The sequence below is a fragment of the Narcine bancroftii genome, chromosome 3 (genome assembly GCF_036971445.1).
Source record: "Narcine bancroftii isolate sNarBan1 chromosome 3, sNarBan1.hap1, whole genome shotgun sequence".
Classification (NCBI taxonomy): domain Eukaryota; kingdom Metazoa; phylum Chordata; class Chondrichthyes; order Torpediniformes; family Narcinidae; genus Narcine; species Narcine bancroftii.
Window position 1 is genome coordinate 140838926 of NC_091471.1, and position 15321 is coordinate 140854246.

The 15321-nt window shown below is 40.7% G+C and overlaps 1 protein-coding gene across 5 annotated transcripts in view; it reads right to left on the reverse strand.

Moving 5' to 3' along the window:
- The window catches only part of mfsd8 (major facilitator superfamily domain containing 8), an 86702-nt gene extending 73410 nt beyond the window's left edge, over positions 1–13292 (reverse strand). For 2 of the 5 annotated variants that reach the window (XM_069925252.1, XM_069925250.1), the window contains exon 1: positions 13093–13292. In XM_069925252.1, the coding sequence (XP_069781353.1) occupies positions 13093–13268 (176 nt within the window). In that variant the 5' untranslated portion in view covers positions 13269–13292. Of the gene's footprint in view, positions 1–11764; positions 11933–13092 lie in introns of all 5 variants that reach the window. The other 3 variants (XM_069925254.1, XM_069925251.1, XM_069925253.1) reach the window with 2 other exon arrangements.
- Positions 13293–15321: the final 2029 nt, after the last annotated feature.

Sequence of the window (15321 nt, forward strand, 5' to 3'; positions counted from 1 at the left end):
AGGGGGGGGGGGTGGGGGGTGGTTTGGGAGGAAAGGGGGGGGGGAGAAAAAGTCACTGTATATGTGTGAAAAAGAAATAGTGTATATCATGGCTAATGTGATTTATGGTGTGAAAAATAAAAAAAAAATAAAAAAAAGAAATGAATAAATGCATTCCATTGGAAAAAATAACATATAATTTAAGAAATTACATTACAGTATTCGAACAAATTTGGGAACCGTACATGGAACACAACAGAGAGGGCCTACCGCGGATCTCCACCACCTAAAATGACAGAATGAGAAGACGACGAAATGAACTGACCCAGTGTGTAAAAGCAGATGACACAATTTTCTTGTTTATTTTCTTTGTGTGATGACATTGTTTAATGGGTTTAATGTATCATATATGTTGAATGTTGAGTGGGTGGGGAGGGGGGTGGGAAGGAGGGAGGGAAGGGAGGGGGGAAAAAGAGGAGAAAATGACACTGTGTATATTCAAGAGGGAAATGTTTATGTGTATTTTGGTCAATATGGTTCATAGTGTGAAAAATTTTTTTTTTTAAAAACATCATTCAGGGCCCCAAACAGTCCTTCCAAGAGAAGCAACATTTCACCTGAATCTGCAGGGATCATCTACTTCATCTGGTGCTCCCATTGGTTTCAGGAATTGAATTCAGGAGTAGGGAGGTAATGTTGCAACTGTATAAGGTACTGGTGAGACCGCACCTAGAGTACTGTGTCCAGTTCTGGTCTCCATATTTGAGGAAGGATATACTGGCTTTGGAGACGGTCCAGAGGAGGTTTACTAGGTTGATCCCTGGGATGAAGGGGTTGACTTATGATGAAAGATTAAATCGTCTAGGATTGTATTCGCTCGAGTTCAGAAGAATGAGAGGAGATCTTATAGAAACATATAGGATTATGAAGGGTATGGATAGGATAGATGTAGGAAGGTTTTTTGAGCTGGCCGGGGAAACTAAAATGAGAGGACACAGTCTCAAGATTCGGGGGAGTAGATTTAGGACAGAGATGAGGAAAAATAGTTTTTCCCAGAGAGTAGTGAATGTTTGGAATTCTCTAATCAGGGAAGTGGTTGAGGCTGCCTCGTTAAACATATTTAAAATTCGGTTAGATAAATTTTTACATGATAGAGGAATTAGGGAATATGGGGAGAAGGCAGGTAGGTGGAGTTAGGTCATAAATTAGATCAGCCATGATCGTATTGAATGGCGGAGCTGGCTCGATGGACCATTTTTGGCCTTCTCCTGTTCCTACTTCCTATGTTCCTCGACATCAAACAGACTGGACGCAGACTGGGAGATCCCTTTGTTGAGTGCCTCAGCTCTGTCCACCTCAATAGCATGGATATCCCAGTAGCCACCCATTTCAATTTCCCATCCCATTCCCTTGCTGACATGTCTGTCCATGGTCTCATGTACTACCATACTGAGACCACCCATAAATTGGAGGAACGACACCTAATCTTCCACCAGGTGGCATTGGCATTAATATTGACTTCTCTGGCTTTCATTATAACTATCCCATCCCCACCCCCTTGCACAGACGTGTACAGTGCGTTGGTAACCTCTGATCATGTCCTCCTTTGGAATGGCCACCCTAACTGTTAGCTGGATACCAAACCATTGAGATTCATGAAAAATTGGACAGCAGATTAATAGATGTGGCTATATTCTTCTTAAATCTCCAACATTATTTAAATTCTGAAAGGATGAAAGACCCTTTTAAGATTAAACACTCAGGGTCATTGGGAAAGTTTGGCAGTGATTATGACTTATCATGCTGTTAAAAGTTAACTTGCTGTTAAATACAATTCAACTTTATGCAGTAAAATAAATGTTACACCCATAGGTGGCCCCATAGTCAGGCTTTTTTCGTAAAAGCGACATGCAATTGGGGCATAAAGAAAATAGCTCAGTACTTGATGGGTGAAAGCACATGTATTTTAATTTTAAAAATAGATACAGGCATTGACAGCAAAGTCATTATTTATTTGGCAATTTCTAAATGGACCTGAATCAAATGTCAACTGGACTTTTCATCAGATAACCTCTCATCTCAGGACTTTCTGGACAAGAGACCTGACCAGTCACCCTCTGCCACCACCATCCTCCTCGCAGAACTTGTCCTCAATCTAAACAACTTCTCCTTTCACTCATCTCACTTCCTTCAAATCACAGGCATGGCTCACAGCTATGCCTGCCTGCTTCTGGCCTTTGTGGAGCAATCCATGCTGCAAGCCTACACTATTGAGGACTACATCAGGGCTGCCTCATGTGATGAGCTCGTCAACTTGATTTACTTCGCTGCCAATTTCCACTCCAATCTCAAACCCACCTAGTCCATCTCTGACAACACTCTCCCCTTTCTGGATCTCTCGGTCTCCATCTCAGGAGACAAGCTTTCCACCAACATATTTTACAAACACACCAACTCCCATAACTACCTTGACTACACTTCCTCACACCACTATTCCTTTCTTGCAATTTCTCCGACTTCACTTTATCTATTCCCAAGATGAGTTCTTCCAGTCCAGATCATCAGAAATGTCTGCCTTCTTCCACAAACATGGTTTCCCCTCCATCACCATCAACTCAGGCCTCATCTGCATCCTCTCCATTTCCTGATCATTTGCCCTAGCCCTGTCTACCCCTAGATCCAACAAATACAGGATTCCCATTGTCCTTACCTACCACCCCACCAGCCTCTGCATCCAACACATTATCCTCCAGAATTTCCCCAGCACTTACAACAGGATCCCACTACCAGACACATCTTCTCCCTCTCTGCCTTCTGTGACTTGCTCGTGCACTTATCCCTCCCCCCACTGGCACCTTCCCCTGTGGCAGCAGGATGTGTCAAACTTGCATCCACATCTCCTTACTCACCACAGTCCAGGACCCCAAACGGGCCTTTTACGTGAACTAACACTTCACTTGCATAATTGCAGGATTGATTTACTACATCCAGTGTTCCTTTGTGGCCTTCTCTACATCAGACACCGGGAGCAGATTGGGAGATCTCTTAGCTGAACACCTTTGATCTGCCCACACCAGTGGCAGGTACCTCCCGGTGGACAACCATTTCAGTTCTGCATCCCAGTCCCATGCTGACGTGTCTGTCCGTGGCATTGTGTACTATCCTAAGACCACCCATAAATTGGAGGAACACCTCATTTTCTGCATGGGCATTCTTCAGCTGGATGGCCTTAACATAGACCTCGACGTGATGGAGTAGTGGCCGGACGGTGAACTCCAGCCCTCTCCAGAAAAGTCGGGAAAAACAAGAGAAAATACAAAGGCACAGAAATACAAGTTAAAGAAAAGTGAGTATAAAGGTGGAAAGAAGATGGAGACAAAAGAAGAAAAATCAAAATCAACGGTAAGAAGAGAGGAAGAGAAGACAACGGAGGAAAAAGGTGAAGGCCTTACCTGTCCGAAGAGGCCCGCTGTGGAGAGAGGAGCCCACTACCTCAGGTCGGTAGAAAAAGAACTACAACAATGGCTCACAGAGCAGAGTAAAAGTGCGCAACCGCGCATGCGCGACTCCTCGCGCATGTGCGATGCGCATGAAAAAAAACACACCGACGGGAGGGGGGACCAGCTGGGGAGTCGATCTCCACAGCCGGCAACAACAGCTGCAGAACACCTGCAGCAAGAAGAGACCACAGAAGACAATGGAAACAAGAAAGAAGAGAAGGAAAGGGCAACAAAGAAACAACAGATGGCCAACCCAGAGGAAGAAGAAGAGGAAGAATACAGTGAAATAGATAAAGGGAAAGGCAAGGTAAAGGATATACTTGCTCTTGTTAGAGGATACATGGAGTCATTTAAAGAATGGCAAACACAGGAATTCAATGATTTAAGAAGAAGAATAAACAACACAGAAGAGAAAGTGAATAAAATAGATATGACCTTAACAGAAATGGGGAAAAAAATGGACAAGATGGAAGAACGGGCAGTAGCAGCAGAAATGGAGGTAGAAGACTTAAAAAAGAAATTGGAGGAATCTAATAAAAAAACTAAAGAGACACAAGAACTACTAGCTCAAAAAATAGATATAATGGAAAATTATAACAGAAGAAATAACATAAAGATAGTGGGCCTTAAGGAAGATGAAGAAGGCAAGAATATGAGGGAGTTTATAAAAGAGTGGATCCCTAAGACCCTAGGATGTCCAGAACTACAGCAAGAAATGGAAATAGAAAGGGCACATAGAGCATTGGCCTCTAAACCACAACCACAACAAAAACCAAGATCTATTGTAGTAAAATTCCTAAGATATACTACAAGAGAAAAGGTACTGGAGAAGACAATGGAAAAAGTAAGAGAGGGCAACAAACCACTGGAGTATAAAGGGCAAAAAATCTTCATCTATCCAGATATAAGTTTTGAACTCCTAAAGAAGAGAAAAGAGTTCAATACAGCAAAGGCGATTTTATGGAAGAAAGGGTATAAATTTACACTAAAGCATCCTGCGGTATTGAAAATATTTATTCCAGGACAACAAAACAGACTGTTCTCGGATCCAGAAGAAGCACGAAAATTTGCAGAACAATTACAAAAATAGACTGAGGGATGAAGACGGGTAATGAGAGTAAAAATGATCACGATTGATATGTATGTGGGTAAAGACCAAAATAGACTGAGGGATGAAGACGGGTAATGAGGGTAAAAATGACCACGATTGATATGTATGCGGGTAAAGAAGTATAAGAGTGAATAGAGACAATGGGCATACGTGAAAGTATCTGTAATTAGAGGAAAACATAGATAGTATAGACAAGAATTAATAAGGGAAGGTAATGGAATAGAGAGAATAAGGAGGGAATTAAAAGAGTGACCTTTGTGACATATGAAAAGTGAAATCTTTTCTGGGGGGTGCTGGGTGGGGGAAAAGAGCGGTCACTGCAAAATCAGTTGACGCTTGCGAGTGGATTCGCAAATCCAAATGGAGAGGGGAGATGTGGTTGTCCGACAAGGGATAAAGGACAACTCAGGAGGGGAAGGGGGAGATTGGGGATAAAGAAGATAGAAATAGGAGAATAAGGAAAATGTTGGATGTTGTAGGAATGTTGTCTGGTAAAGAGTTGAAAATAAGAAAACAGAAATGGAAAAGGAGGAAAGGTAATGATGGAAAAACGGAAAGAGAAGATAAACAAAATATAAAATGGCTACGCTGAACTATATGACTTTAAATATTAATGGAATACATAACCAAATTAAAAGGAAGAAACTACTAAATTTACTGAAAAAGGAAAAAATAGATATAGCATTTGTCCAAGAAACACACTTAACTGAATTGGAGCACAAGAAATTAAAGAGAGATTGGGTAGGACATGTAACAGCAGCATCATATAATTCAAAAGCAAGAGGAGTGGCTATATTAATTAACATAGACCTCTAGTTTCTGCTAACCTTCTCTCCTTTCTCCCTGTCTTCCCTTCTGCCTTTCTTCTTTTCCTCAATTCTCCACTCCCTTCCCTCTCTATTCACCACCCTCCTTACCCTGCTTGCTGCTGTGCTCTCCCTCCCTTCTCCACCTATTACCTCCTGCCTTTGGGACCATGCTTCTCCCCCATACCTTTTAGTTCGGACACCTGCCAATATTTTTCCATACCTTGATGAAGGGCTCAAGCCCAAAACATTGGTTATGTATCTTTGGCTTTGCTATATAAAGGACACTGTTTAACCTGCTGAGTTTTTCCAGCATTGTGTTTTTAATTCAACCATGGTGTCTGCAGACTTTTATGTTTTACTTCTCATCTCAGGAAATTTGGGAAGTCATGTGGGGGTAGGTCATATACAGTAAACAGGAATGAGGAATGTCAATGAAAAATTGAACTTTGGGGTTCATGTTCACAGTTCCCCCAAAACAGGCAACATGAGTGCTGAAGAAGGCATATGGTATGCTTACCTTCGTAGTTTGGATTATCTTCAAAAGTCAATAATTAATTATCTGATCATCATTTTTTTCATTATTATGAGGTACAAATCCAGGAACACTTCATCAATCAACATTACAAGACTACCTTCCCCAAAGCACAATAATTCAAGAAATTTGCTTGTCATTACTATGTCAATGGCAATTAATGATGATTAATAAATGTAAACTGATTTTTTTTAAATCTGTATTTTCATTCAGTGAAGATGAAGAACATAATGCAATGACAGTGTCAGCGACCCTGGTGCTGTCTGTATGGAATTTCTACGTTCTTCCCATGTCTGTGAAGGTTTCCTCCAGTGCTCCAAATTCTTCTCACCATCCAAAAATGTACAGGGTGTCGGTTAATTAGTGTATTTGGGGCAGCACAGGCTCATGGCTGGAAGGGCCTGTTACCATGTGGTACCTCTAAATTTAAATTTAATTTAAATCAGAATACTGTGAACCTGGAGGTGTTTGTATTTTCATGAATCTGTTACCCCTGCCCTTCCCAGTGGTAGAAGTACCAAGATAGGGAGTTGTTGTCAAGGAAATCCTGTCTGCCTGCTGCAAACATCTTCTATACAGTTCATACTGTGGGCACTGTGCACAGCTGATGGGGATAGGGAAATTTAAATTGAGGGCAGGAGGACAGGGCATGTACTTCACCCCAGTAATTTGGTGAGGTCACATCTATAGCACACAACTTTATGCAATAACATAAACTTTCATCATACTTGCAATATGCTTCACTTCCAAAAATTGGCAAGTTTAAAGATATGAGCAATGTCATTTCAGATGGTGCACGAGGTATCAATCCTCAAAAGCATTAAGCTTCCATTGCATCAAATGTTACCCCTACTGAACCTCCTTGGGCATTTCTAGAGTGCTCTGTATTGATTTGCAAACAAACATACATGCATAAATATATATTAGATTTCCAGTATCTGTGTTTTTTTTAAATTTATGTATTTTTTGCAGCTTTTATCAGAAAACTTATGGGAAAATGGATTATACTAATCAAAGCGGTTCAGTAGATATTAAAAGACTGATATTAAACTTTGTGCTGTGGTTTAGAGAAAAAACAGATCTGAATCAACTAATGCAAGTGATATTATTCTTAACAGTGTAACAGTGGTTTCTATGTAGAATGTAAATTAATTTGTAATGGGCAAAAGTCAAGCCGCATAGAAATAGGTCCTTCAGTTCAATATGTCCATGCTGACTTTCAAGTACACATTTGTATCAATCCCATTCACTAGCACATGGTCGGTCTCTTTCTCTGCCATGGTGATTCAAGTGCTCACCCAGATACATAAATGCTGTGAAAAGCTCTGCTCTACCATCCATTTAGACAGAGCATTCCAAACTACAACTACTCTCTGGGTGAATTCTTTCCAAAGCTCCTATCCACATCCCTTACTCCTTATGCCAGCTAGTTTTATGGTGCAAATACTTCCTACCATCTACCTATATCTATGCCTCTCATAATTTTGTATCAGATCCCTTCTGAGGCTCCTCCACTCAAAGATAAATAAATGAAGCCTATCCAGCATTTCCTCATAAATGAAATGCTCCATCTAAGGCAACACCTTCTCTGCACTTTTTCCAGTGCAATTATGTTCCTCTTTAAATGTGGAAATCAGAACTTTACACTTATAATGCAATAGGACATTGAACCATACTAGCAGAGAAATAGTATTGAAAATGACACCATTTACTGAAAAAAAACTAAGATTAATTTTCTTGGTCACCCAACTAAACATTTTCAATGAATTATACTACTAAAGTATAAAGAAAGCAAGTGGAGAGACAAGAATAATTACAGCAGGTTGACTTTCAAACTCCCATTATCCATGGAAGGCACAAATGAACTTGCTGGATGTGCAACGTTAAGGGTAACATTCAAGTCAACTAAGCTGTTTTACTTTAGACTGGTGCACTGTCAGCTTGGAAAGTATTTAACTGGCTTTGTTAGGTGTATTCATTTATAACACTATTGTTTTAATTCACAAGCATAGTAAAGAAAAATGCAGCCACCACAAAGTGAGTAAAATAAACAGTGTCCATGGTGTTCAAGAATAGCCTATATTCAAGAACTGCATGGAACATGACACAAACCATTATGCTGCTCTTTTAAAGCTTAGTTCATATTGTTTACATTATTATGAAAATCCATCCTGTAGATGGTGTCATAGTAGTCCGTGAAAGTCCAGAAAGCCTCAGGTCAATGTTTTCATGAACTAAGAAAGTTAATGTATCACTTTTTAATAATGCAAAACTGAACATAATAAGCATGAAATATTATCACCCTCTATGCTCAGAGGGCAATAAATAAACATTTTTCCAGGGTGCTCTTCATAGTCTAAGAGACTCACAAGTTTCATGATTCCTAACCCAGATGGAAAAATAGTAATTAAACCACCGTGACTCTTTGAGAGTGGCAAAGTGCAAATGGTAATCTTTCAGTATGTCTGGGAGCATACATATCAAATGTCAGAAATGTGATTGCCAGTATACAAGTATCTCAGAGGGAAGTTCCTGTTGGGACACAGCATCTACCAGGCACTGACATTTACTCTGCTCCAAATTAATTTCTGACATGCATCATATTCTAAATTTGGCAGTCCATCTCCCCATCAAAGGATATGATAGCAATACATCATTAATCTTGGCAGCAACAAGACTGAAACTCAGCGCCTAGATGCTCTCACTGCCCTTGCCATCAATTGTGTGCCAAATCCCTTGTGAGAAGTTTTACATCAAAGCTTTGTTTGGGTATCTTATCTGATAATCTATCAGCTGGGCCATTTCATTTCATTATTTACACTCTATTTTTGAAAGATCTTGTATGATACTGACTAAAATTAATTGCAACATTAATGCAGTCTGTATTTCAGGTATATGAAATACGGTAAAGTGGATTCCAAGTAATGCAGTTGACATAACAAAGCTATTTCTCTCCTATTATAGTATCCCCATTCTGACATGAACTCTAACCAATCCAACACTTCTTTTTGCATACATACTGCTCTAGGTATTGCTGAGGAATAATTTACCCAATATACTGGACAACAATTTTTTTCCCAAAAGTTTGCTTCTTGAAAAAAAAATTGGGGATTATGACAGATAACTTCAAGCTGAACACAAAGATAATTTCAGATTTACTGTAGGAAGTTGAAGAAACATTAAATTAACTTTTATTGAATTCAGCTTGTTTAATCGCATAATAATGCTGACAAATTGCATTAGTTCAACTGATCTAAAAATGTTTTACCACTTAATTTTGTTTTTTCTCAGCATATGATGCCTCTCATGCCAGTGTCAAACAATAGTCAGCCAACACTGATGGATTCCATTTGTCCTGATACCACTTTTTCATGGTTGCAATGTCCTGGTGAAACTTTTCAACATGTTTGTAACTGACAGCACCAAGATCAGCAGGGAAGAAAGAAGTCCAAGGGCGAATGCAGAAACTTAATTTTTATGACATGTTGCACCTCATGGCTTTGTGTGGTCGAAATAAACTTAAATTATGCCGGGAAAATCACAAGAATAGGTCATGTGGTAGGACGGTACGTGATAGGAATATTTTAAGGTGATTTTCATGCTCAGCAGCCCAAAATCAATAAAATTCACCCAAAAGTGTTCAGAAAACAAAATCTTCACTGTCCCGTCTTATCTCAGTAACCTGATCTCCCTGAAGAAAACAAACTCAAAAACTCCCAATGAATAGAGTGGGGAAAAAAATTAATGTATCTGCTGTTGCTCAATTTTGACAGTACAATCAATATTCTCTCATGATCATCTAAAGTGGTTATCTTATTGATCACTGCAAATAAATCATTAAAGAAAATAGCCAATGTTTCATAAAAGTAAAAACACAATGCTGGAGAAACTTAGTAGGTCAAACAAGGTAAATGAAGGGTTCAAGCCTGAAAAGTTGGTTATCTTTGCTATATAAAGGACACTGTTTGACCTGCTGAGTTTCTGCAGCATTGAGCTTTTACTTCAACCACGATGTCTGTAGACTTTCACGTTTTATTCAAGCCTACGTTTCATAATACCAAATGATTTTGGAAAGTAAAAGTTATTTTTTTACGCCACATTTTCAATTAAAAATTGCAAAACTTAAAGGACAAAGAAAACATATTGCTTAAAATTTTCAGAATTATACCCCATATATCTGAAAAAGCTTCAGCCACTACTCATCAGGCACATCCAATATTTACAAACCATTCTGTAATTTCTCACGTTGCAGCTCAAGGTAATTAGGATGCAATCAAACTGAGATCACGTTTTACTTTTTTCTCATATAACAAAACTGTAATTTTATTCTTATATGTTTGTTGTGTGAAAAAGTTGGTTTTCAATTTGTGATGATCACAGTGAACCCCTCATTTCAACAGATTTACAAATGAGAAATCTAAACAACTAAGATTAAATATGATTTATTCACAGAATTTTCTCAGATTTATTTTCTGATCTAGTCTTTCAAAACAATCCATCATTTAAAATATACACTATAGGACCATTTTAAAAAGAATGTTACATTTAAGGGAATAAGCTTGATTACCGACAGTCATACCCTCTGAAAAATTCATATATGACATTCAGCGTTGTCAAATTTATGAAGAGAACATAGCTACACCAGCTTAAGATTGCCCACTGGTGCTCTCATGGGTCAAAAAGAGATGACAAATTAAAGTCAGCTTTGCCAGCAGTATTGTTCTCCAGAGAAATATTACATTTAAATTTTTTTATTTGGACATGGTAACAGACCATTTCAGCCCACGAGTCCTTGCTGCCCAATTTTTATTTTTATATACACCCAATTGACCTACAACCCCACTACGTTTTGAATGGTGGGAGAAAACTGGAGCCCCCAGGGAAAACCCATGCAGACACTGGGAGAATGTACAAACTCCTTACAGACAGCACTGGATTCAAACTCCAGTCCTGATCATTGGTGCTGTAAAACCATTGAGCTAACCGCTGCGCCAACTATGCCACCATATAATTTTATGAATCGATAAGATGAGAAAATATTGTGCACACAATGACAAAAACCCAGCACAGGTTCACAGATTACCCCATTTCTAAAATTTGTTGTGATTCTGATGTTTTGAGTCAATTCTTGTTGGAATATGGAAGCTTTGGTTGGACAGTCAAAGCAGGCTCTGCTTTAGCCAGATAACAAATAAATGTAGAGAAAAACAGAAGCTTCCCATTTCTATGTTAACACAAAGAGCTGTGTATGACTCAAGGTAAACAATTAGTATAAAAAAGAAAATTAAAATGGACAATCCTAGAAGTATTCAGCACATTTGACACCATTTTGCAGAGACAACAGAAGGCAGGTTTGCAATAGGATGGAAACAAAAGGATTATGGTTAGAAATGATATTGGGACAAAAAGAGATAATCGTCAGGGATGGGGTGGGGAGGGGGGGGAAGGTGGGAGATGTAATTTGGAATTGTAGAATCATTAATAATTTTTTTTCCTGAAAGAAACATGGTTGCGACAATTACATTCAATATTACATCTACCAAATTATAAAATGCCTGATCAAAAAAATAATGATCTTCAATTTTACATTGAGCTTCACAGGAACAGTGCAGGAGGCAACACACAAGAGATGAGAGTGGTAGTGGGACATAGGATTAAAGTGACATGGGGCCAGAAGCACTCTATTCATCTTATCTATATTTGGTCTATTCAATGTAAACAAAGCACACAATGCTCAAAAAGAATTGGACTCTAAAGGTGAACAATCTGCTGGAGGAACTCAGTGGGTTAAGCAGCTTCAGTGAAAGAAAAAGCATGGTCAATATTTCAATACCCTTTATCCAGTCTCGATCAAAGGTTTCGGCTCTAATCTTCAACATTTCTTTTTCTTCGTCTGATGTTCCTTGCCCCACTGAGGTCCTCCAGCAGATTCTGTTTTACATCAGATTTCAGCATTGGCAATCTTCTGTGTGTATCTCCTTAAAAGTTGAATGATCTTTTTCTAAATAGGTAGAACATTTTGATGGCAGTTAGAAGTCCATTTGCCTTAGTGATGGCCCATGATGATTACAAGTAGTACTTGAGGACCTGCTCAAGGCCCTCGACAAGGTCTCGTATTGGTTGGTGGTCAAATGGGTTCAGTTGCTCAGTATTCAAGATGAAGTAGGAAATCAGATCAGGCAGGAGAAGCCAGAGAGTGCAAGTAGATGCCTCTCCAACTGGAAGCCTGTGACCATTGGTGTGCCTCAGGGAATGGTGCTGAGTCTATTGTTGTTTATCATTTATATTAACAATTTAGATGATAATGTGTTAAATTGGATCAGCAAATTAGCATTTAACACTGAGACTGGGAGTGTAGTGGACAGCGAGAAAGGCTTTCAAAGTTTGCAATGGGATTTGACCAGCCGGAAAAATGGAATGCAAAATGGTATATAGAATTTAATGCAGACAAGTGTGAGGTGTTGCATTTTGGGAGGACAAACCAGGGTAAGACTTACACCTTTAATGGTAGGGAAATGCAGAGTGCGGAAGTCCAGAGAGATATTGAAATCACATATATAATTCCTCGAAAGTGGCATCAGAGGTAAAGAGGGTCATATGAGAGCTTTTGGCACATTGGTCTTCATAAATCAAAGTTTTGAGTACATTTGGTGACATTTGAAGACATTGGTGAGGCCAAATTTGGAGTTTTGGTGATTTATCTGTAGGAAAGATATCAATAAGAATTGAAGGGCTTTACAACAATAATACTGAGACAAGAAGAGTTGAGTTATTGGAAAGTTTGAATAGGTCTAAACTTTATTCTCTGGAGCAGCAGAGAATGAGGTAAGATTTTATATAACCAGACACAATTATGAGCGTAAATGTAAACAGGCTTTTTTCCACTGAGATTGGGTGAGATGAGAACTAGAGGACATTGGTTACGGATGAAAGGTAAAATGTTTTGAGGGGAACTTCTTCACTCACTGGAACAGGCTGCCAGCGTAAGTGGTGGATGTGGGTTCAATTTTGACATTTAAGAAAATTGTCTACGTTGACATCAGAACGTTGTATATATGTTAAAGTAAAAGGCTAATAAACGTTCGGAGATTTGGCGAAGTAAATCCAGTAGCTCTCACTTTCTTTAGAAGGGCAGTTTATCTACCACCTCTGGTCACTCACCTTCCAGGCTCCGCATTCAACAGCGGGCTTCTTTCATCCGCCTCCAGCTGAGCCGTCTCCATTTTCAAAACGATTTCTTGACTGTAATCGGATAAAATATTGTGAACAAATTCATCATCGGAAATGACGGCCGGGGGAAATAGCACGACGGACCGGAGAGGAGGGCGTGCAACCATGCGCCTGAGGGCAGGGAGAACCGTGGCTCGAGGAACCGTTCCGCCAGAGCAAACAGCCTCCCACTTGGCAGGGAGGAGGAGATTAAAGCTGTTTGCAGTGTTTTTTTTAAAAACGTTTACTTTTAATGTTTAACGAAAAGAGAAATGATGTCATGTAAAAGCAACCTGTTTATAGACTATCTTAATATGGGATGAAACACAAAAATAAACGTGTAATACACCAGTGTTGCAGGAATTCAGTTGGTCACCCAACAAGCAGTAAGAAGTCATCGTTTTGGCCCCGGGCCCTTTTTCAGATGTGCATGGGGTTCCCAACTTGGGGTACATGTACCCCCAGTGGTACATTTGCACTTTTCAGGGGGTACATTGGGTCTGAGAGAATAACCACTACATGGTGTTGTAATCTGCAGTCAGATTGCACAATGTCGTGTTTTTTTTTAATCCTTAATTTTTAGGGGTACTCGGGAACCTTTTGTGGTAATATGCAATTACACCACTAGGTCAACAGGGGTCATCCCAGTGACTTTGTATATAAAGCAGTCCAGAGTTACTGTCGAGCCTTCAAGGTTCGTCTTGCAGAGAGACAAGACCTCTTAGTGTACATATTAGTTTATTAAAGCTGTCTTATACTCGCACTGCTGGCGTGGTTATTGTCAGTACAATTTAATAAACTAATATGTACACTAAGAGGTCTTGACTCTCTGCAAGACGAACCTGGAAGCTGCTTCTGCTCCAATGCGCATTCCCGACCACCTGGAGACTCTTCCTGAGGAATGGAATCCGGGGACGACGAGCACGCACGTGCATCCGAGGACAGAGACGGCGAGGGACCGCTGGACTGGAATCGTGGTGGAATGCAGGGAAGACCACAGAAGTACGATAGGGCAGGTAAGAAATGGCCAAGAGCCCTGCCTGCCCGTGGGTTCGCCGGTACAAGTGCCACCGACCCTAAACCACGGTCCGATCAGAAAGGGGCCACTACAAGCGCGGGTGGAAGGATCTCCACAAGTCGTGCTCCCAATCACCACGTATGTGCAGAATTCCCGACCACTCCAGAGCCAGCTATCGTCACGGCCCAGCAGCAGTTTCCCCAGTATCACGGAGACCTGATGCTACCGCTGGGATTCCCCCCTAAGCCTGCTGCATATGTCCCAAAGCCAGAGACTCAACCAACAGCCCCAAGCACCCAGGTTACTCCTCCAGCAGACACAAGACCCACAGAGATTTTACCAGCAGCTTCCAGTACTCCAGGGTCCACCCTTGCTACACCGAAGGGACCAGAGACTGCGGCTTAGACATGTGCTGTGACCAGAAAGGCTGGAGCTCGACCCCAGAAATCCCATAGCCGGCACGCACTTTGGCCGCTGGCAGAGATGCTTTCTGAATTACGTGGAGGGTGCTGAGGCATCGGATAGAGCTATTAATGCTGCTGTTAGTGCAGCTGGGAGACCACCCTTACTCCCTTATACAGGATGCCAGGTCCTACCAAGAGGCAATGAGCATTTTACAGAGCCATTACAGTAAGGAGCATAGTGAACTTCACTCCCGGTACAGACTCGCGACCAGGTCACAACAAGTAGGCGAGTATGCCAGAGACTTTATATTCTCTCTGAAAGACCTGGTGAGAGTATGCGAAGGACCTTATTAGGGACAGAATTGTAGCAGCCATACGATCCACTGAGACAAGACATCAATTGCTGGAGAAAGGAATGGTGGGGCTAGATGAGGCAGAGACTATTGCAGAAGCTTTAGAAAGCACCAGGAAAGAATTGGAGGAGTATTCACAGGACTCTGGGGCTGGGACAAACTTCACACTGCTGGACTCTCTAGCCCCACGAAAAGAAAAGTACACTGCCTGACAGGAATTCACAGCAGCAGCAGCACCTTGAGGGTCCAAATTGCTTTTTCTGTAGACAAAGAAAGCACCCCAGAGCCCTCTGCCCTGCCAGAGAAAATGTCTGTTCCAACTGTGGAAAACGTGGCTATTATGCAAAGGTCTGCAGAAGCCCCAAGGCCACAGCCAAGGCCCATTCTCACGCTAATGAGAGGCAGG